The sequence below is a fragment of the Manacus candei genome, unplaced genomic scaffold (genome assembly GCF_025592945.1).
Source record: "Manacus candei isolate 608988 ecotype Guabito, Panama unplaced genomic scaffold, ASM2559294v1 h1tg000049l, whole genome shotgun sequence".
Lineage (NCBI taxonomy): Eukaryota > Metazoa > Chordata > Aves > Passeriformes > Pipridae > Manacus > Manacus candei.
The window spans coordinates 16,586,520-16,608,682 of NW_026138097.1; the positions used below are offsets into that span (position 1 = coordinate 16,586,520).

A 22,163-nucleotide genomic window follows, 5' to 3' on the forward strand; every position below is an offset into this window, starting at 1 on the left:
TTACAAGCTCTGTAAGACAGACTATGTTGACAACTACTGGCAGTTCTTCAGGATGGAAAATCATGTGGCAAACTGTAAATGAGTTGAGGCATCTCCTTCTTCCTACTCTCTTCAGAAGCATACTTGTAATGTCCCAGATGAATGTGACAGTGCCTTAACCTCTACCAACAAACCTAGGCAAAGTACAGGCTCCATTTATTGAAGGAAGTTTTTCCTGTCCATTTGGCCAGAAATGTTTTGTTTGCTGCCTCATTTCGTAGCTGTTTGCAGTCCTACTATTTGGGTAAAGTATGAACTATATCTGTGTAAAGTTAAGTAGTTTATAGCTCAGTACTATGTATTATTGTTATTAGTATTATGTATAATATTATTTTTCTATTATGTATACTTGACTTTAAGAAATTATTCCCATCTAAAAAAGTACTTTAATTCCCCGAACCTGTTTTCCAGAATGAAAATGGTGCAGCTTCTGAAGGACAGAGAAGTGTCTTTTAGCAATGTCAGCAATCCAGTGAAGGACTTGCTCAAGTAAACTGTTTCAAATCCTGGATTCATACAAATTCCGAAGTTTGAACAAGGAAAAAATCTACAGGTGGGTTTAGACCTTCAGATTACCCCAAAACACCTTTTATTGTAGGTTATCTTACCCAGAGTTCAGACTTTGCTCTGCTTCCTATTTTTGCTGAAAGTAACATACCAGCAGAAGGTAGGATTAAGGCACACAAGTGGCTTTCAAACAGCTCCAAGTACATTCAACCCATGTGTCTCTCTGGTACCATTTCCTAATCAGGAGAAAATTTCTCTTATTTTCTTCCAAAAATGAACTTGAATGTGATAGAACTTCAGTGTGGAATGCATACTCTATGGCCTTAGTGCAACCCAGTTGCCAGTGCTTGTCAATTCGCTGTGGTTGCTAGTGCCTGGAATGTTACCCATTTCAGAGAACGGTAAACCTTCGCTCACATGAAAAGATACTCACCTATACTGGAAAGAATGGAACAGTATTTTCCTGACGAAACAGTATCCCTGCAGTCCAGTATATAGACAAAAGCTAGACATTTTTAATTCAGAACATAATTTGCTAATAGTGTCAAGTTAGTTACTGCTTTTAATGTAAAGTTAGGGCAACTGCACAGTGACACTGACAGTTTACAGGAATGGGCCTGAACTAAGGACTTTTTCCAGTCAAAGACAGGAATTTACATAGCCACCAACTTACTCCCATCTTATCGTGCAAACTGTAAGCAGCGTAACAGCCTGACTGATAGTAACACACACACCAAAAAAAATGAAGCAAGTAGAATTATTTTTTCAGTTGAATTGCCTGTACCTTCAATGTACAATTCAAATATCTTCAATGTAACAGAAGGCTGGACCTAAAGTTCTTTCATGGTTCAAGGAAAGCATAAACAATTCCTGAGATGACATAGATGGAGTCTATGCCTTTATAGGTGCAAGAAAAGGGATCTTTATATAAATTAGAGTCAAACTCCAAAAGGTTTAATATTATAGAACTGTAGGCAAAAGTACCTTTCCTTCTCCCTTTCAATAAAAACAAATTCAACTGAGGAATTCTAACCTAAATGCAGCATTGTAGGGAAAATGACCCATTTTTAAGAGATTGCAAAGAAACATTTACATTTCGTTTAGAACTGTAACAAAATAATTGAAATTAGAATTACTTTCTATGTCTTCTTCCCCTGTCTACATCCTGTAAGAGAAAATGTCTATGTAATTTGCAACTATAAACTAATATTCATGTTTTAATTTTAAGGAAATTAAGAGCTTTTAAAAAAAACCCACATAAATATTGAAGCCTCTAATTTACAAGATTTGTTTCAGCAACTTTTACTTTAAAATCAGAACGAAAATGTCTTTGAAAAAGACAACTCTATGAGAGAACCACATTTAAAATGTGTTAAGAAATATTAGTTTTATTTAACCAGTTTTCACAGCTGAATATTTATTCTATAAAAACTTTACAGATTGTACAGTTTATATATAGTTCAAACTACTAGAACAAAGAAGTAGGTCCCACAGATGCAAAAATACTGTACCAATCCAAGGTAAAGGCAGATTTACACACTGTACAGCTCTCCACTGGGAAGGGGAGGTGGGTCAGTTCCAAGTAAAAACTTCAAAACTGTACAAAAATAAGGTTTGATTTCTTTTTCATTCTTCATAATACATTCAATAAGATTGCAAGCACAGATACCCAAGTAATAATAGATATCTGCAGTCAGGAATCAATAACCACTCCTGAAAGGAATGCAAAATAGGTCTATTTACACAGGGCACTCTTTTACACCATACTGCATATAGTGTATATTTCAAATAATAAAAAAGCATAGACAAAGAACATTAAACATCTAATATAAGGTAGTTTTTTTAAAAGGTTTTTTGTTTTTTTACTTAATAGTGTGCCAAAAGAATTTTAACTTATTAAATAATATATTCTAAGTGAAACTAAAATTTATGAACATAAAATGCATTTTTGGTGTAATACATCAATTAAACCAGCAAATAGGAAAAAAAAGAACCAAAAACAAAACCCAAACTGTATATAAAGTAGTATTCTCACCCAGCAACAGAAGCACTTATGTAGTTATTAAAAAAAAACAAAACAAAGAAACAAACAAAAAAAACAAACAAAAAACCCCCCCCACAAACCAAAAAAACAAAACAAACCCAGAGAGGCTTTTTAAAAACCCACTGAAACTAACTTATAACTTAGGATATTCATACATAAGATATTCAGTGATTCACTAATACTGCAAAACGAGCTTTTTTGTGTTGTGTTTTTTTTTTTTCCTTTCCCCTTCTGTTTCCCTCCCACTTTCCCTCATTCCCCTTCCCTAAGAGACAGTGGTTTCTTCATGCTGTCTGGGTAAGAATCAAACATATTCCTGCCCCCTTCCTCCCACCCCTCTATACCTCCCTCCCAAAAAAGGACAGAGTGTTTTCTTAGCAATCATCCTGAGCACACTCTCTTTTTGGGGATATGTGTGATTTAACCTTAATAGGGTCTAGTTCCCCAAAATTTCAGAATGTTCCATTACTTGAGGTATTTCAACCTTCTTCTGAGACAACAGCTTGTATCTTAGCTGACTCATTGGGTAGAGAAAGTAAGGGCTGGCTAATACCCGTTTCAATTCTGTATTCTCATGAAAAAGAAAAGCATTATTCCAGACTTCCCTGCCACACAGAAAATAATGCAACACCATTCACTTTTTAATTAATTCTCTATTTGATACAGTACTAGCCAAAGATAACAAAAACTAGAGCTTTTAAAGAGATGTTTGGTAGTGCACTCTATCATTTTTTAGCTTGTGTGTGTGTGTCTACGTACACGCTCTCACACACATATTACATTTATATATATATATATAAAAGACATATATATATGCACACATATACACTTGTGTGTGTGTATATATATCTGCATGTAACAATCAGGGAAAAAGGAGTTTTGTTCAAATTTAAGTGATACAGTACTTTTAAACCCCTTGACAATAAAAGGGGAGGGGTGTGTGTCTGTCCACTCCTGTTCCCAAGTTGAACAAGGGGTTAGTTTATATAGTTTTTTTTTAAAAATGGGCATATTTTGTTTGCCCTGATGTCCAAGAAATACAATTCCAGTGTCAATGGGCACCTCATCAGAACTCATCGATTCTGTTCTGCAGATATTTTAACATTGAGTCCATCCCTTGTGCTGAGCCCCAGATTTTCTTCAAAACTTCACACTCCTTTTCGTTTGCTTGTTCCAACTCCACCTTCATGATGTTACGTACTAAAGCTTTGGATTCTTCAAGTACCTAGGCCAAAAATAAAAAAGGGGAGTTGGGTTAGCATTACATGAGAACTAAGCAACACATGCACTTACAGGTTCTATGGACAGATCCAGAAGTTGATCAATTCATGGGCATACTATAAGAAACATTTCTCATAGTCTTTCATGTGGTATCACACAAAATTTCTTTTACCTTATACCAGCACAATTTAAAAGTGCAGGAAAATGTGGAAATAACAAAAACAATAAAATAACAATAATATGGTCTTATAACTAAGGAAAACTCCAAGTCCATTTTGGTACGCACATAACACTATTATTCAGTACTGTTTTAATAACTAGGCAGATCTTGAATTTCTTGAGCACTTAAGATACACTGAAAAAAATCTCATCTGCTTTTCCATTTAGAAAACTTTTAACTTGCTTTAAAATCCAACACTTCTAATGCACAGAACACACAGAACTGTTATTTTGTACTGAACCTTTTCTTGCAAAAAAGCATCAAATAGTGGCAGTTTTAGCTGTCTTGTGCAACTCCCAGTAGTGCACACAACCACGACTGCACTAGGTGTTACTCATAAAACTAAGTTAAACATAATGTCAAAGACTATTTATTTCCATGGTAATTTAAATTACAACTCAAGACAATTCAAGATTTCTGTGTTTCTGTGCAGATATTAGGGCAACTGTTCACATTGTTGGTTAGAGTAAGCTGGACTTAAGCAACTATGTTAAAACCAAATTATATTATAAAAAATCCAATGCTGGTTTATGTCCTTTATTATATGCCAGAGTACATCATGGTTAAGAAGAGTTAGATATAAATTTTAAAAAAAAACAAACCAAAACCCCAAGAAACAGAAAGATACATAAAAATATGTCAGAACCCATTGCTATACTATAATACAGTCCTTGTTTCATGAAAATGGTCTCTTTTGCTTTTGGAGGACAAAACAATGCAATCTAATAGTACTTGGAGTAATTTTTATTCATCTAATTATAAAAATGTAAGAAAATAAAGGAAACTTACAACTGAATGACATGTGACAAGTTCTTTAATTCGAACCATTACTTCTTGTGTGAATGTTCCCGGCCAAAACACTTGAGAGACGAGTCCTTTGGCACAAGCTTCCTGCGCCGTCAACTTCCTTCCACTGAACAACATTTCATTGGCCTGAAGGGATAAAAAGTTACTTCTGGTATGAAATGTAATGAGACAAAACTCATTAAAGGAAAAATGTTTGAAACAAACAAGAAAAATGCCTGCACTATTTGAAATAGTTTTTACTATAGCTCTTCCAAGTTTTAATTAAAAAAGAGAAAGACTGGCCTACAGATAGTTGGTCCATGTTGTTGACTAGTACTCTGTCAGTAGTTATTAAAATATGGAGGTCTATGATTAAGGGTTAAATGTGAAAATATATTTTGTTATTTCCTGGCTGTGAATGTTTGTTAACTCTGGCTTTCTTGCAATATTGCTGACTTGGTTATCTGTATATGTGGTAATAGGTTTTAATGCCTGGCAAATTTGTAAAACAACAAAGAATACATCAGCTTGCCCTTTATAATAAGGTATGCCAATTTCTGAACAAATTCGTAGAAAATAAACATTCACATCTTCTCCAGAAGTTCAACATTGAACTGATAAATCCTTTCAAAATCTTATATAGCAGTCTTATTAAAAACCAACAGTATTTAAAAGGTCTTGCACATAGTTTAAAGGTACAGAACTGACTACTACATTCTATGCAACAAGGTGGTCTCCAGTTCTGTAAATATTTTTGATTTGTAATTATCATGCACTTCCTTATTTACTAATTTCCCCATTAAAGCTTTGTCCTACAACTGCTTTAATTCTACCTTTAGTAAAGTTTCTTACATAGTTAAACTTTGTTTGCAGTGACATCTGCATGGAAACAGCCAGTGGAAACTAAAAAGTCAGAGTAATACTAAACGCCAAGAAAAAAAAAGAATCAGTTTTACTGTTTCTTAATGACTTATTTGCACTGAAGAGTATGACAAACCCATTACTGGACTCTTGAAATATAGGAAATAAGGCTGCTATGAAACACTCAAACTTGAGGGCAAAATTCGGAGTTTTTAAATGTTTTCTAATACTGAAAGTTTTGGTAATTATTTCAGCAACTTTCAATTAAGGACCTCAAATTATCTATTTACTGTGGGTGTTGACATTTTGCAGATGAAGCAATCTGAAGTCTAATATCTGCTGTCTATTACTTGCCCCTTTGTAATGAAATACAAAATCTGGATGCTACCGGCATTTCCTTCCTTAAAATTTATCATCAGCACATCTCTCATACTTAATACAGAAAGCTGTGATTCACACATATTAGTTTATAAAAACCCCAAATCTCTTGCACTATGATCAAATTCTATACTCCTATAGTTCTACCTTCTGTGAATGCAAAATTAAATATAAAGGTTCGTTAACCATTCCCTCTAATTTTCCAGAATATATGTGAATAATAATAACCTGGAACGCTAGCTAAAAATCAGTGATGTACACAAGCTTGTCTAAAAAGAGATATCCTTTTTCCTAAGCAGATGTGCAGATGTGGATATTCTTTCAAAATAATTTGGAAAAATACTTAATGTTTATATCAAAGATCAAAATGTGAAGTCAATCTAAATAGTAATTAGGAAAGGCAAAAATTTAAGTCATTTGGTCAGACCTACATATTCTTCACATGTATCTTTGGTAGCATGGATAAAAATTAATGCTAGAAAACCTTGATAATTTTTTTCCTAAAACTAAGTGGCAACTGCTGAATTCTCCTGAACATGGAAGAACTTAAGTGAGAATGGTGCAGTTACCTTATTTCTGCCATCTGTAACACAACATTAGCATAAAGCCTCACACAAAATGAGCATTCCCATTAATATTCTCACTTAACAGGTTTTGAAGGGAAATGTCTTGCTTTGGCATCTTCACTTCTGATCTATACACAATATATGCTGGAGACCCACTGCTATACAAGCTTTAACCATATAATCACGCCTTGTACCTGCTGTAAAAATTAACACACTTGTGGTTACTTTCCAAGAAAGGTAATAATATAGCAACAGAAATGAGGTTGATAAAAATATTTCACTAACATAAGAGTCTCATTAGAAACCTTCATTTTCTACCCAGTCTGTCTTTCTCCTTCCACAGAGGAACTTCCTCTCCTCTCTTTCACAGTGAGGGCTTTGAGGCTCCCCAGGGACCTTTCGTGCAAGGCCACAGGCACTGGGGCCATGAGCATCTCAGTTCTCTTGCACTATGATCAGGTGACAGCTGGTGTCTGTAAAACCCGAGATCCTGGCTCTGATGTGGATTACAGGCACTATGGAAACGTGTACCCCTCATGACTGACAGAAAAGCACAAGTAATACTGCCAAGCATACTGGGGACTGACAGGGAAACCCAGTGTGTGATGCTTGATCACACAGCTCCTGTGCTCTATACCCAGACCAGACAACCAGAGCAAGAACTCCACAGCAAACACACAATAGCATATCTCTCCATACAGATGTCACCTTAATCTCTACTGCAGATTATTTTCATACTTAAAAGCTAAGTTTGAGAACACGTCTAAAATTCTTGGTATTCCCAATATGCCGTATCAGTTTTGAATTCCAAGGTTTGGGCTTCAGATTTCCTGTAATAAGACTGCTGTTGAATGTGTTCTGTGAAAAAAAACTATCAATGATAGACCTGTTCACTAGCCAAGACTGATCCCACAGGAAAAATATTTCCAGCAATCTTGCAATTGAAGATTTTTACATAGCTGCTGCTGCTAACAACATTGCACTGAATCTGACTTACAAGAGTTAAAGGTGGGACTAATATTGCTGAATTGATACATTTGTAGAAAATTTTATGATGCATACAGAGCACTTAATTCTTTCTTTTGTATGATATTTTAATTTTTTCCCCCCTGAATGTTTTGCATCTCACTCATCCTTCTGCTGACTTCTCTCTCCCTTTTAGAGATGAAAAGCATGCTGCTTTATCAAAGTCTTCAGTATGGATTGTGAACATATTTCATGAAATCTGCTGAGTAAAGTTCAATTTTGTCCAATACAGCACCAACGTTGCTATACTGCAGAGGGTCAGGGATAGTATGAAAACAGTGGATTTTTTTTCTCCCCTTCTGCACTGAACATTATGGAATTGTTAGCACTGGAAGCTTTCAATTTAAATCTTTATATTTAAAAATGAAAGCATTCACAAACACACATGGAAGAGTATACTAGGGAAGAGCTTCTTGTGTTTTTTGTACAACTTCTAAAGAAATTAAAAGTAACAACCACAAGTCTCTAAAGGACGAGGATGGATGGAATGGATGGATGAGCAGATGGATGGCCAAATAAAAAGGGAAAGGAACAATCAGTAGTTTGAAACATGCTAAAATATTAAAGATACTCTTATAACTGTTAATCTATTTCAGTTACCTTTTCTATTCTCTTCTAATAACTAAATCCAGACAGTATACAATTAGTCATTAGATCTGATCAAAGTGGTGTTTTAGTATATTGAAATCTATATTTTTAAATCAATAAATACCTACAGGGAAAAAACTGGTTTTTACAATAAGCAGCAAATTTGGAAAAAGAGGTGTAGCTACGAGCACTTGTTTCATACTGGTCAAACTGGAATGTGACGTGGGTCTAAGTTTTCAAAGAACACAGCATGAAAAACACTAAGGAACATGAAAATAATGTAGGTAAGAGGTTTTTAAATAGCTTTTTTGTTACGGGTGCATGGAAGCTGAAATACTTATTTTGCATACTAGCGTAAGACTGCTGCTGGGTGGTGACACAGTGCTCTGCCATGTAGTGACACCGAGGGCAGAGCAGCCCGTTCTCTGCTACATCTGATGCTGTGCTCAACGCAAGACACTGCTGGCTGATCTTCAGAGGCATAGGCAGGGAAGGTGTGTCTTGGGATACAGGACATAACCCTTCCCACACCATCAGGGTTAAAGGTGCCCATGATGTGGGATTTAGTCCCACACCTTCTTTCTGTTCCGTGCATGCAGGTGAAGACTAGCTTGTAAGAGCATGGAGCAGAGAAGCTATAAAGAGTGGTTTCTCATGAAAGGTTTTCATGAGAGAAAGAAAAAAAACTAAGAAAAAGACAACACAGCAAAGGCAAAAAGTCTTGAAATCACGCTGGATAAATTATCACAACTGAACTGTGAAGCTGTCGGCCCCTACCCTGCAAGCTACTTACAGAAGCCAGGCCCATTATCCGAGGGAATGTAAGGGATGAACATCCATCTGGACTTTGTCCAAAAGTAGTGTATGGTGTCTGAAACCAAGCCTTCTCGTTAGCCCAAACCACGTCACACAGAGGCAATATAGATGCTCCAAGTCCAATGGCTGGGCCATTTACTGCTACAATGATAGGCTTCTTAAACTGAATAAAAGTATTCACAAAATTCCTGAAGAGAAACAGAAACATGCACTCACTACATATATCGAGAGAGTAAAATACACCAGCCCTTGAAAACTCCGTAATAATTAATCTCCACAGTAATATCACTTTCAAAACCAACCTGACAACCTTCCACAATGAGGTGGTTATTTGGTGGATGAGGGAAGAGCAGTGGATATTGTCTACAGAGACATCAGTGAGGCTTTTAGCACTGTCTCCCGTAAGAGTTTCATAGTCAAGCTGTTGATGTATGAGCTGGATGAGCAGACAGTGAGGTGGACTGAAAAATGTCTGAATGGCTGGCCCAGAGGGCGGTGACCAGTGGCATGAAGCCTAGTTGGAGGCCAGTAATTAGTGTTGCACCCCAGGCGGTCGGTGATGGGTCCAGCACTGTTCAACAGCTTCACTTATGATCTGGATGATGAGGCAGAGCGTACCCTCCACAAGTTTGCTCATGATACAACAGAGAGTTGTGCTGCCATCCAGAGGGACCTTGACAGGCTGGAGAACTTCATGAAGTTCAACAAAGGGAAGTACAAAGTCCTGTGCCTCGAGAGGAACAACCCCAGGCACCAATATATGCTGGAAGCCAAATAGCTGGAAAGCAGCGCGGCAGAAAATGAGCTAAGATTCCTGGTGGACACTAAGTTGAATTTGAGCCAGCAGTGTGCCTTTTTGGCAAAGAAGGTCAATAGTATCCTGTGTTGCTCTAGGAGGAACATTGTCAGGAGGCTGAGGGAGGTTATCCTGCCCCTCTGCTCAGCCCTGGTGTCCAGAGCCAGTTATGGGCTCTCTAGTGAAAGAGAGACTCAAGATGGTCTAGTAAAGGGCCACCAAGATGACCCAGGGACTGAGAAAGCTGTGACTGTTCAGCCTGGAGAAGAGAAGGCTCAGGACCCAGGGGATTGTCATCATGTATAAATACCTGAAGGGTGATGCAAAGAGGACAGAGCTAGGCTCCTTTCAGTGGTGCCCAGTGAGCACAAACTGAAACACAAGGTCCCCCTGAACAGTAGGAAACACTTTTTTACTCTGAGGGTGACCGAACAGGCAGCCAACAAAGTCCTGGACTCTCCATCTTTGGATACATTAAAAAACCCCAGCCTAAACACGGTCCCAGGAAACCTGCATTAGGCGACCTTGCTTGAGCTGAGGCAGGTTGAACAAGATGATCCTTCCAACCTCAACCATCTTGCTTCTGTAAAAGCCTAGCATTGCTCCCAGCTCAACAAAGCACAGTAGTTTGGTAGGTTCAGATTTAACACCCCTCCCAGAAGCATCAGCTGACCTGTCACTTGAGGTATATTCACATGCCTCCCAGCATTCTCAGATAAGGCTGTAGCCGTACCTCACCTCTGGGCACCGAAACTGTGGCTACAACCCTAGCTGTTTTCACTGTATTTATATATGGCATTGGTATAAGGTAACTACATGTATTTTAAGTGAAGGTAATAAGGTATAAATGAAGATGGGCAAAGCATTAATGATTTTCCTTAAGGAGCATTTCTGGACTACTGGGACACAACTTTTCTTAATAAATAAATCTGCCTTTTAAAATTATAAGCCAACCATGAACAGTAGAGCTCTATTATCACAGATCACACACCTGTAAACTTTCCCTCCTTGTCTACCTTCTCTTGGTTGGTCATAATGCTCTGGGTACTATGTTATTAAGTTACAAATGCATATTCTCATCCTCATTGTCAACAAAAAAATGCCAATTCATTCCAGTACCCACAAAGTGTGGATGTTCTCAAACAGTAACGCCTTCAAGAGCTTGTCAGGAAAAAGTAAGCATATGTGTACGTATACATCTAGGGGTTATTTTAAAGTTTGCTCTTTATCTACATTACATACTTTTGTATTTCTGTGAAACAGGACAATTTTACTGTATTACATTCATCACTAAAGGTTATCATGTTGCTTCTTAACTCATTCAAGTGAACTAAACTAGCTAAAAGCAAAAAAAATTTCTGGAACCATCTTACAGAAGTCATCATGTAAACATCCCATCCAGAGACTTAAGAAAATGTTCATCCTGTCTGAATATTCCAGAGAGTATCATCTCTAGCACACAAATGAAAAATACCATTATTATATTTGAAAGGGGAGGTGTATTTGTAGGTCTTTTAAGTTACCTTTGACCATTTTATTAACAAAGAATAATAGGTGAAAGATCAGGTTTCTGGAAGGGCCCAAATTAAACCAGCGATAGACATTCAGTGTTAAGAGCCTCTGGCCACATCTGAAGTTACTGCATAACCAACTTATACACGGAAAGACTGAAAAATTTCCTTTAACAAAAATAACTACAATCATCTTTATGAACCAACTGTGCCTCCAATGACACAGACTTTACATGCCACATAGCCTTTTCTTGAATATCGATAATAACAACACAAGACAGGGCTCTGAAAGAATACAGATACTCTGAAAGCATACAAGACACCAGAATCTCAAGACCAGTGTTCAAAAGATAAGCTACTTGTTTGTTCTGTGAAAACATGTCTCTGAGACACATACTTCTTTTCCATATATTTTCTTCTACTTAGTAGTAATTCAGCTCATTTTGTTTAAATGTTAGGTTTGGTACCTAGCGTTGAGATGATGTTCACTAGTGTTAATCTGCTCCTCTAAAATATCCATCACTTTACTGCTCTCAACATACTACATCAAGTTACTCATTCAATGCACATCTTGTATTTTTGTGTATTAAATTTGTTTTCCTGAAACCCTAAGGTTATTTAAGTATTTTAAAATTGGTTTTAACTGGAGGACTATTACCATACTCCCAGTTTTCATAGTTCAATTTTAAAAGTAAAAATAGTGATGTGTGAAATGATAACCCAAAGAGAAAGGGACAGAAAGTATAAAGAAGTGCTGCACACCATATCTCATAACAGGGGAATGTCTGTGATCTTTTTGAATTAGAGGCTTTTAAAACGAAAAAGATAAAACAAGCCAGGTTACATGATGAAGGATACCCATCAGATGACTAAAGATAATCTTACATACCTAATAGCTTCTGCCATCTTAGTGCTTTCCTTTTTTCTATCATCTGTTAAACGTCGTATAAAATAAATAAAATCAAGACCACAGCAGAAAATGCTACCAACTGCACTGAACAGCACAAGTTTACTGTCATCTGCAGCTGCTGTGTTCAGTGCACTTTGGACTTCCTTCATTACCTGAAAGATAAAAATTTCATAAGAATTATTTTAATCCATCATTAAAAAGTAGCATGTTGCTCTTCCCTTCCTCCCCCTGTGAGATCTTCGACATCTTTAATTTTTCCTTAGGGTCCACTCAACCATCATATTAGAAAAATTAACTTTCTTCATTATCCAAAAAAAAAGAAAGTTAAAGTATTAGAAGCTTTACATTTTAAAAATGTAATTAGACTAAGATAATTAAATCATTAAGGAAAGATCTGTTAGATGTTATCTGCAACTGAAGCACTCATTCGGCATTTCTGTAATTTGGACAGCAGATGGCACATGCAACCAGTACAGAAAAAAAAAATAACCTTAATTGAGGCTAAAGCTTTTTCAAGTTGCACTTCGTAAATCACTGCGTGTCTTATAAAAGACAGTACCTCTACACTGTCAGATAACAGTTTTTAAACTCAAGTGAATTATGCATAAAGTCAATTGTAACTGTAACATCTTGCAAGAACCTGTATCTTATTTTTTGTATGTTTGTGCCTGAATAAAAGGCATAAATGAGGCAAGGACTTCGAATTCCCCCAGCACCCTTCCCCTCCCAAAATCAGAATTGTTCTGACCTCTGGATTTAATGAATTATTTTCAGATGATTTTGTTGATAGCAAAATATGTGTGAATCCATCTTGTTTCCTGACAACAATGTCTCTGTACCGGTACGCACTCTCCGTTTGTCTCACGCTGAAACGTAGCCTTTTATCAAAAGGTTGATCTCTCCTGTCATCAATAAACCTTCGTTTGCTGGCTGTCACTCCTGTTACAGATGTCTGTATGTTGGTTGTACCATTTGCTGCTAATGCTTCCATAAAGGTGGATGTACCTGGAAACAGTTTAAACAAGAACAATTGCATTTTATTAGTCCACCAGTCTCAAAATCCCTATTAGCATGAAAATGCTAAGAAAATGCTAAGTCATATTAAGAATACACAGTAAATATAAAACCCAGTCCCCTGGAAGTTACTGAAATAGACACTGTGCACAGAGCAAAATTAAAGTGAGAAAGGGATTCAAGAAAGTAATTTTACGGTTTTGAGAAAATACATTTAAAACAAGCCAAACAGACCAATCATCATATACTTATTTTTAGAAGGAGAGAAAGGTGTATTTAATCTTCCTAATACCAATGCACTTCAGTCAGTTAACACTCTGCTTTCTCCCTGTCCAACATTTTAAAGTCATTTAACGGCATCAACATTGTGAAAAGAAAGCACAAGTCTTTTTTTTTGCAAATGTCAGAAGTTAATATACAGAAGAAAAAGACACAATAAACCAAATAAAGAACTTCACTGACAAGATAATTTAAAGCACAATAGTCTTTAAAGAAAAATGGAAATGAAGAAATACAGACTATAGCTCTCTGAGAGGGAAGCAAGACCATGTGGTGAAGGATATTTTAATGGATTCATAGACAATAAGATCTTTCCCATGTTAAACAATTTTTGTTATTAGAATCGGCAAATAGAGCATTAAGTCTTTATGGTCTTGTTCCCAGTCACTTACACAGACAGAATTTGAAGGCATGCAAGTAAACAGACCATTCCTCATGTCACAGAAGGGACAGGTTTTCATGCACTCCGCATTAGAAACATAATACCAAATGATTACCATTCACAAGAGAAAAAAAGAGAACACATTAGATCTATAAGTCATCTGTAAGTTTAGGCCTCCATGTAAAATCTCCATAGAATTTGTCATACCGAAGTAATGGAGTATACATAGAGGGAGGGGACAGGAGAGTTAAAAATGTGGGAAAGTGTGTTACAGGTCAAGACAGGAAAGTTTAGAAAGACTTTTTCTGAAAGCTGATGTCTGAGACTAAAATCTACCGGAAATCCACAGCTCTTATCTTACTAACAGGCACTTCAGAACATCATGCATATGAAGTCTTTACTAAAAAGTAGAGTTAAACCATGTATAAGTAAGTTGTTAATTAAATGTCATTGATGGATCTTGTTACACGTCTCCAGGATGAAGGACCACCACCTCCCTAAGATCCTGCTTTATGGTGAACTTGCCACTGGCTGCCGCATGAGAGGAGCCCCGAAGAAAAGATACAAGGAGTCCCTGAAACAACATCTCAGCCTTGGCCATATTGATCATCATAACTGGTCTACTCTGGCCTCCAATCGGGAGGCCTGGAGACACACCATCTATAACGCTGCTGATGCCTTTGAGAAAGCACACAGGATCACTCTCGAGGAGAAAAGGTAACGCAGAAAGAATCGTGTCTTGCAGAATTTACCACCTAAGGAGTCTTTCTGCTGTGCCTTTTGCAACCGGACGTGTCTATCTCGTATTGGCCTTTTTAGCCACCAACGCGCTTGTAACAAATGTGGGTAGAGCCCTTCCCAAATCTTCATTCACAAAGCCTAGCCATGCCGATGATTGATCTTGCTTAACTCATCATTATCTTTCTGAAGAAGCTGTATTTTTAGAGTTCTAATAATAAGCAATGCTATGATTTCAATATTTGGTTTTAATTGCAACATACTTCAAACACTTGTGGGTCCAATGAAGACATTAAACGGGCTCACCCAAGTAATTGGAATATCTTGATATTTTCACTGTATTCAAATGCTGCTTACTTTGACCCGTATGAAGTATAAGAGAGACAATAAGAGACTAACACAATCAAAATTTAGAACATTATACATTTTCCTATTTGTATTTCAGAAACTGCCTTCAGCTATAAATGAAATTTTTACATAAAATATTTTAAAATAAACATTTTATTATAAATGTTATGATTAATTAGGCAAGTTGCCTATTAAATGAGCTATACAGTAATAAGGTTTTATTTTACTTTTGAAGGTCTTTCTCATTGTAACTGATTTAATTCTCTCACCATATCACTTTTTGTGAAGAAGTTAAAGACAACTCGTGATTTTTTAGTTGTTTAAAGTGAAGAGTAAGAAACTGGAGTCAGTGTGTGATCAGTTTCAGAGGCAGAAATTAAACAGAAAATTAATATTTTATACTGTCAAAAAAGTTTCACATTTATTCCCAAATTTTTCATGGTTTATGAAATTCCTTTTTTTTATTTCAGCAGAATAAATAAAAATTTGATGCATACCAAGTATGAAGTTGATGAGGGATGCTTTCAATACCTTTCCCTTGTAAACCATACTATGGCAATTACATTCCTTTAGAAGAATTCCCTTGAAAGGGAATTTGCAGGAACACCAGTGTTGTTCCATATTTCACTAGGAAAACAAGATGAAATGGCATCACTGGCTTCATTGGCTTTTTTTCCCCATAGGAAATGCAAATTAAAACAACTGAAATCATCTCTGATTTTTAAACCCCAATGAAAGTTTTTTGTCTTCTGTCCTAGCCATAGTGAAAATCATGGAGAATTGGGAGAGCACAATAGACTAGATTAAGCCAAAGCAAGAGTCAGTAAACTCGTGCAAGAGCTTTGAGCCTATATTTTCCCAGGACTCACACTTCCAAAGCTATACTCAAATACCAGAAAATGACTTTTGAGATGTAAGAGGCAATGATTATATACTTTGAGAGACAAAACTTCTGGCAAGAGAGACCAAGATGTAAACACTACAGGCCTCTTTTCATGCTTATTGAACTGACAAGAGACCTTCTGAGTTTTTATATAAATGCTGTCTATACTTGTCAACACTTGTAGTTTCAAACCACAAGTTGCAGTTCAGTGGAAGAATACTCCTATATGCAGCAATACTGAAAACACACTTTTAGGATCCTTAAGCTGGAATTAAAAACCTGTAAACTTTAGAAACCACACCTCTGTGCAGGGAGACTCAGCCAGCTAATACAGATCAGAAAACGGCACCAAAGGAGTTAAAATAGGTTTGTTAGCGTTTGTCATTATCCCTGTAAGTCTGGGACCTAGTACACCTGACAGCACAGAGGGCTCTTTCTTTTAGCATTTGATCCTCAGGGCTGAAGAGACAATGCAGAGACATAAAGCAGTGCTTCATGCTATATATACACTGGCAAAGGTTGTTTTGCTGCACATCTTGGACATGTGTTGCAGCAAATGAGGACAAAATAAGAAAGTGCCATTGAGAATAAACTGTATTGCCACAGATTTCCTCGCATGAAAACTTTGCACTGAGGTTACTTATCTTCAGGTTAATTACAACTACTTTTTAATGTTTCAAAACAGGATTTCATAACAAACCAAAAGCAGTTCTGCATTTTAATACATGTAAAAGACAAACAAAACAACACAGCCCGCTCTTTTCAAACTGAGCATCCAAAAATAAATAAGGGCTTGGAAAAAAGACAGTTTACCCTGGATATTGTCAACTAATGCAGAACTGTGTTTGTTTAAGAGGTAAACAAACAGGTTATAGTTATATGTTCCACCTGCAAACTGCTAATGTAACGTGATCTCAGAGGTGAAGACATACTACTGCTGCACAAAGCCAAAGCTTCACCATACAGATACTAAATGAAATTAAGAGGACTACTTTGTTTTGCAGCTGCTAATCAAAACCTGGTAACAGTCACCAATTTCATGCAGCTGCCCATGGAGGGGGAAAAAAAGCTATGAATAAGCGATAAGAAAGGAATTGCTCTTGTCCAAAGGAAGATAGGTACAAAATACCAATGTTAGAAAAGGGCATCATCATCTGCATTCCACTGGCAGAAGACAGAAAAAAAGAAACCTCTTTAAAATGCGAGCGGGATAACAATTAAAATGCATGATGTCAGATGTCAGAGTTAAAAACAAAGCAAGTAACACAGGACTTCACAACTATCCAAAGTTACAATCCCAAGCTCCACTAAGATATTTGTGCCTCATTATTATTGTCTCCTAAATTCTTAGGAAGTTCAGTTTCGCTTACACAGCAAACCTTGAATGCAAACACTCTCCTCCCTGCAACAATACTGGGGACACATCCAAAGAGATGGTCTAAAATCAGTCAAGCTTCTTTTGCATGCTTCTTTTTGGGTACACAGGTGCTAGTACTGGTGCTCTTTATTCAAAGGTTTAAGTGACAGAGTGTGCCGTTTCTGAAAGGCATAGATGCCTAAGGAACAAGCATATGAACTTGGGAGGTATGAATGATACTGTCCAAGTATTTTAAGTCCAGCCACCAGAAATGTAGCAATTACTAAAATTTGCATGCCCAGAATCATAGGCTGCAACAAATCTCATGTAATTAAACTCTTCTCCCCCATGTGATTGTCCAATTTACTTTTGAAACCACTACGGGTTTGTCTTCCAAAGTACCTTTTGGCAGCAAGTTCTACAACATACGTCTTGACTTTCTTCATCCTTTTCATCACACATTTATTAGCCCCCATCTTATTTTCCCTTTCTTCTTCCAGAAGCCAGCCATTCCTCTCCATGCCTCTTCCTCTTCTACTAAATCTTGTAACAGTGTGTAAAATGGCACATGATATTCAAAACAGGGATTTTTTTTTTTAAACTAGGACCGAACAGATGTTTGCAGAAAACTACCCAAAACAAACCAAATGCCCTTTACCTGAGCAGCAACATGAAGTCAGGAACTAGTCACTGATTTATGTTTTGTTATAGGCACAGGTTTTGCCTATAAGTCTGTTTTGTCCCCTCCTCACTGCTTGGCATTCATCTGCACTGAAAGTCATCCCTCATTTTAAATCACAAAATCACTCAGTATTTTCAGATAAGGCTTCAGTGATTAAAAGGAGCTTCAAGGACTCACGTGCCTTCTCTATACCTTAATTCATCAACCACATCCTCTCGTACACTAAGCGATGAAGGGGTTAATAAGCATCCCACTTGAATAAGCAGCAACAATGTCTTAAAGTGTTAACTGCAAAAATAACACTTCAGTGATACCTGAGTACAACTCAAGTACCAGACAGGGAACAATATGATCTGGAACACTGATTGGAAAAAAAAATTGAATTTTCAACAAAAAAAAAATAAATTAAAAACCAGTGCTAGAAGTAAGTTGCATTTTTTTAAATCCTTTCTCTACTTTCACTGCTTTACTGTTCCCTGTATAGATAATCCGCAAGACTTCACATCAGTTGTCCAGTGCAGGTTACCTCACGTTTCATTGTTTTGCCTACACACAGGGGTGTTTTGCTTCATGTTCATATGTACTAGCAAGCTCTAACTGTAAACACTGCTAAGCTTTTCCAGTCTTACCTCTGCACTACATCAAATATTTCACACAAGACACAGATCCCAGACAGTGATGGGAAAATGCAAATGCAAACACAATATATAACAGTTTCCAGTAATTTTTCCACCTCTGCTTCAGCAATTACACAGAAAATATCTCAGAATTCTAGTGTATTGGCACAGATTATAGAAACTAAAAATGGGGGTTCTAAACCTGCTATGTATGTGTCCATTTTTTGTCTGAGTATATATATTAATAGCATTTACATTTTGGAATCAAACAAAAGTTCCACCTTCCTTTGAAACATCACTATAAATATTTGTAAGAAAAAAATGTCTCAATTTATTGTACGTTTCACCTAAAATGATGATTCGCTCTGTGTTTCTGAAAGGGCATTCGGAAAGGATGAAAATTCTTCAGATTATGGGTTGCTGGTCACTGTGATACCCTGCTGCTGGTGTTGAACCCTCCTCAAAACTCTTACTGTTGAGGGGGAGGGAGGGAGTGTGTGTGTTCTGTAACCTTATCCTTTCTACAAAGTTAACAATTCCTTGATTCCATTTCAAAGACATAGTTACACGGAACCATAAGATGTTGTTCAGCCACATTCAGTTGTTTTTGCAAATATGTCACATTTCAATACACAAAGAATGTAGGTTTTAAGCACAGATTAACTGGCAAATTATGATGGTAGAACTTGGTGGAGCACCAGCAATACATAACAACTCAGAAGGAAGCACTCGTGCAGTGGCTGGCAGGCTTGATTGTCAATGTCTACCTTCAATTCCTAAACCGCCCTCTTCTCACGCCCTTTCATTCCTACTCTTCCATATATTTTGTATGGGTGTTAATCGTAAATGTCACTTTGAAACATTGCTCCTATTAAACCTACATTTCTTACAGGACGTTGTTGTGGACTAAACTACCATGAGAAGACAAACATACATCTGTACCTTGGTAATGTTTCTCTACTCAATTTTTCAAGTTTTTTCATCTTACACTGGCTTTTAATCTTGACTGCCATGTCATATTTAGAGTAATATGGTCCACAGCAGCCTTCCCCCCTCTTTTGTAGATAGGTTTCTCTGTTTCTTTGATTACTCAGAACATCAAATATATTTATGTGTTATTTTAATATTGTTAGGAAAAGGGCAGCATTACTGGTTGTATTGGATTTTAGTAGGTTATAGGCTATTTAATTATTTTTGCTTTTGAATGCCTTTCCTTCTCAGAGCATAAGCATTCATGCGAAGATAAACTCAATGCCAATCAAAAATGCAACTGATCAGAACACAAAATTCTATTACTGAAAGTGGGCAACCAATACAAGAGAAAATGGTATTTCTCCACCCTTGAGTTAATTAGGTTTACCTTAGTCTGACTATTTTATATCATATAAGTGGAAATAAAAGAAAGCTTACATATTTTAAAAGATGGGAATAACAAATGTTAGGTCTAATGCTTTGTTAAGACCATGCCCATAAAAACAAAAAGGATAACTTTAATATATAAGTTGGCAACATATCTTTCAAGGAGTCTGATTAAGTTTTACTATCTTTGAAAAGGAGCTGTGCATTTTTATGCATAAGGTATTAAGTAAACTTTCCAGTCTTATGGCGGAAAAAAAATGTCCCTCTTCTAACACAAATAAGGACAAACAAGAAAAACCTTCCCCAGGCTACAGACTCCTTTTTGTGGCCTTTTAATACTGGGAACATTTCATAAGGGAAAACTCTTCTATCTTGATATTTTTAGAGCTGCAGGTTATGATACCGCAGCATTCATTCAAAATGCTCTCAAATTTGAGAGTTAAGCAAGGACATCTCTTGGGGCTCATCTACAGAGGAAAGCTATTTCAAAATAGGCTAAGGTTTAAACCCAGCTATTTCACACTAACTCCTGAGGTGAACACATTCTATATTAAAAGCACCTCACTGCAATTTAATCCAATCCCCAGGGTGATGGGAAAAATGGCTTTCTGTGCAATATCAGTGCCCTAATGCAAGGCTAGTCTAGAGCAGATACTGCCAGAAGACATCACAGGTAATTTCCTCTATAGACATAAGCATATACATATCATAGTACACATGATCTAATGCTTGTAAGGACATCAAAACATTTTAAAATATCTTAGCTAAATTATGAATGAGATTTACATAGATAGGTATAGCACTATACTGGCAGAACTCTTTCATTTACCTTCATTTTGAAAACACATGGGAATACTTATTGGCAGGTTCATTCTTATCACATAGATGAGGTTTTTAATACCAGAGTTTGCAAGAACTCCATTCACAACTTCCCCTTGCCCCCCACATTTGGCATTTTGATGCAGAAAAGTAGTAGACAAAGAAGGCTTGAGACTTTCAGAGGTTCGGAACACTGAGGTGCATGTGCCAAGCTTTTCAGGGAACCCCAAGATCAGGGTGCTCCAAGTATCTGAAGTTCATCCCTGCTGGGAAGAAGCGACTATTTTTACATATCTACCTCAAGAAGGCACACGTCTTTCCAGCCACTGTCTAATGTCTGCTATTCATAGAAGATGCCTCAACCTCCTGTGGGATATTCACCAAAAGTTCATTTAGAGGTGGCAAATGAACCTGAAGCCATCTTCCAGTACACAGGGGTGCACAGCTGTGTGCCTTACCATGACCAGTTATACTTTATTCTTGAGTAACCTGCAACACATAATGTTGCTGGCTGCTACTAACACAGGCAAGCTGTTCTATAGCAGCACCCTCTTATCAGAAATTACTAGCCTTGGCAGAAATAACTGGGTGGGGTGGGAAGGGGAAGAACAAAGAAGTCTCTGGCTTTTCAAAGAGGTTCCCAAAAAGTGAACAACTAAACATTGCAGTGCTGGGTGTTTAGTCCTAAGCTCTGCACTTAAGTAAGGGGGCTGCTAGCTCCTTAAACATTGCTGCTGCCTGAATGGTTGTGGAGCAAAAACCACGAGCTGGACATTGACACCAATGGAGAAAATAGGGTGAAAAGAAAATCAGAAGTCTTGGGAAAGTGTAAACACAGCTTTAGGATCCTCTGATGGATGGCATATTAAAAAATGCATGTGCCAAGTAGGTTCTCACTTTTGATTCAGAGATAATCAACAGAAAGTAGTCTCCACTGAAGAGTTAAAGATTTGAGACAAAAAGATTTCCAGAAGACCTTGTTTTTAGGCAAAACACAACTGATATTTACACCACATTTAAAGAGGCATTCACAAATTGTTCTAGAGGCAATCTCTCCGACCGTTTTCCCAATATTCTGGGAAAATAAGCCCACATTAAAAGAAGGATGAAGAAAGGTATCTTTGGGTATCCCATGCAACAGGTAGCTGGATAGTTAGTTAGATGCCCTGAACTAAAAAGTAATTCAGAACAGTGTATCACCTTGCCAAATTTGTCCTTTTGTACTGTTGGAGAGGAATAAATTCCAAATACGATCTACTGGCAACAGCTGAAATGAGGTATGATGGAAAGGAGTAAATATAACCTGTGCTTTCAAGATGAATCTGATCTCTCCTGTGTGGTTTTTGGCAATTCTAGCCAGGATCAGCACATACGTGAGGACTTGCCTCAGTTGGTGAACTCATGGTGCATATCTAG

General features: G+C 37.0%; 1 protein-coding gene across 1 annotated transcript in view; it reads right to left on the reverse strand.

Moving 5' to 3' along the window:
• Positions 1 to 1,170: 1,170 nt before the first annotated feature.
• CDYL (chromodomain Y like) overlaps positions 1,171 to 22,163 on the reverse strand; it is a 108,836-nt gene continuing 87,843 nt past the window's right edge. Inside the window, exons 3-7 of the mRNA XM_051799076.1 lie at positions 13,018 to 13,274; positions 12,249 to 12,421; positions 9,030 to 9,240; positions 4,821 to 4,964; positions 1,171 to 3,815 (exon numbers count right to left, since the gene is read on the reverse strand). Coding sequence (XP_051655036.1) covers positions 3,657 to 3,815; positions 4,821 to 4,964; positions 9,030 to 9,240; positions 12,249 to 12,421; positions 13,018 to 13,274 — 944 coding nt within the window. The 3' untranslated portion in view covers positions 1,171 to 3,656. The remainder of the gene's footprint in view (positions 3,816 to 4,820; positions 4,965 to 9,029; positions 9,241 to 12,248; positions 12,422 to 13,017; positions 13,275 to 22,163) is intronic.